Source organism: Phaethon lepturus, unplaced genomic scaffold (assembly GCF_000687285.1).
Source record: "Phaethon lepturus isolate BGI_N335 unplaced genomic scaffold, ASM68728v1 scaffold50868, whole genome shotgun sequence".
NCBI classification, from domain to species: Eukaryota; Metazoa; Chordata; class Aves; order Phaethontiformes; family Phaethontidae; genus Phaethon; species Phaethon lepturus.
Window position 1 is genome coordinate 7,573 of NW_010556445.1, and position 492 is coordinate 8,064.

General features: G+C 50.0%; 1 protein-coding gene across 1 annotated transcript in view; it reads left to right on the plus strand.

The window, feature by feature from the left end:
- Positions 1–468, plus strand: part of LOC104624973 (TBC1 domain family member 16-like) — a gene marked incomplete at both ends in the record, with an annotated part of 2,367 nt that extends 1,899 nt beyond the window's left edge. Inside the window, one exon of the mRNA XM_010292476.1 lies at positions 301–468. Within this exon, the coding sequence (XP_010290778.1) occupies positions 301–468 (168 nt within the window). The remainder of the gene's footprint in view (positions 1–300) is intronic.
- Positions 469–492: the final 24 nt, after the last annotated feature.

A 492-nucleotide genomic window follows, 5' to 3' on the forward strand; every position in this document is an offset into this window, starting at 1 on the left:
AGCAGCATTAATTCAGTTTCAGGTCAGGGATAAGATTGGGGGAGGAATGGAAGCAATTTTTTTTTTTAAGATGAAGCTGTTTTGTGGTACTCAGATTTTTAATTATTCTAATCGCTCTTGCTATTTGTAATGGTTGGAATTTAAAAAAAAACAAACCTCCCCAAGTGCAGCGCCTCAGTGCTTAATCCTACGTGAACCGTGCAAAAAGGTTTTCCCGCTCTGAAAATTGCTGGGTTTCATCCTCTGCTGCCGTCCCTGGCTCCTGCCTCCAGTTTTTTGGGGTTTTTTTCCCCCGTTCAGCAGCTTGCCGATGAGAAAACATGTATGCAGTTCTCCATCCGCCGCCCCAAGCTGCCCTCCTCGGAAACCCACCCGGAGGAGAACACGCACAGGCGTCTCGACGTGTCTGCCTGGCTCCATCACCTGAACGGGTGCGGGCAGGTGGAGGAGGAGTACAAGCTGCAGAAGGTGAGGCGGTGGCTGCTGCCGTTT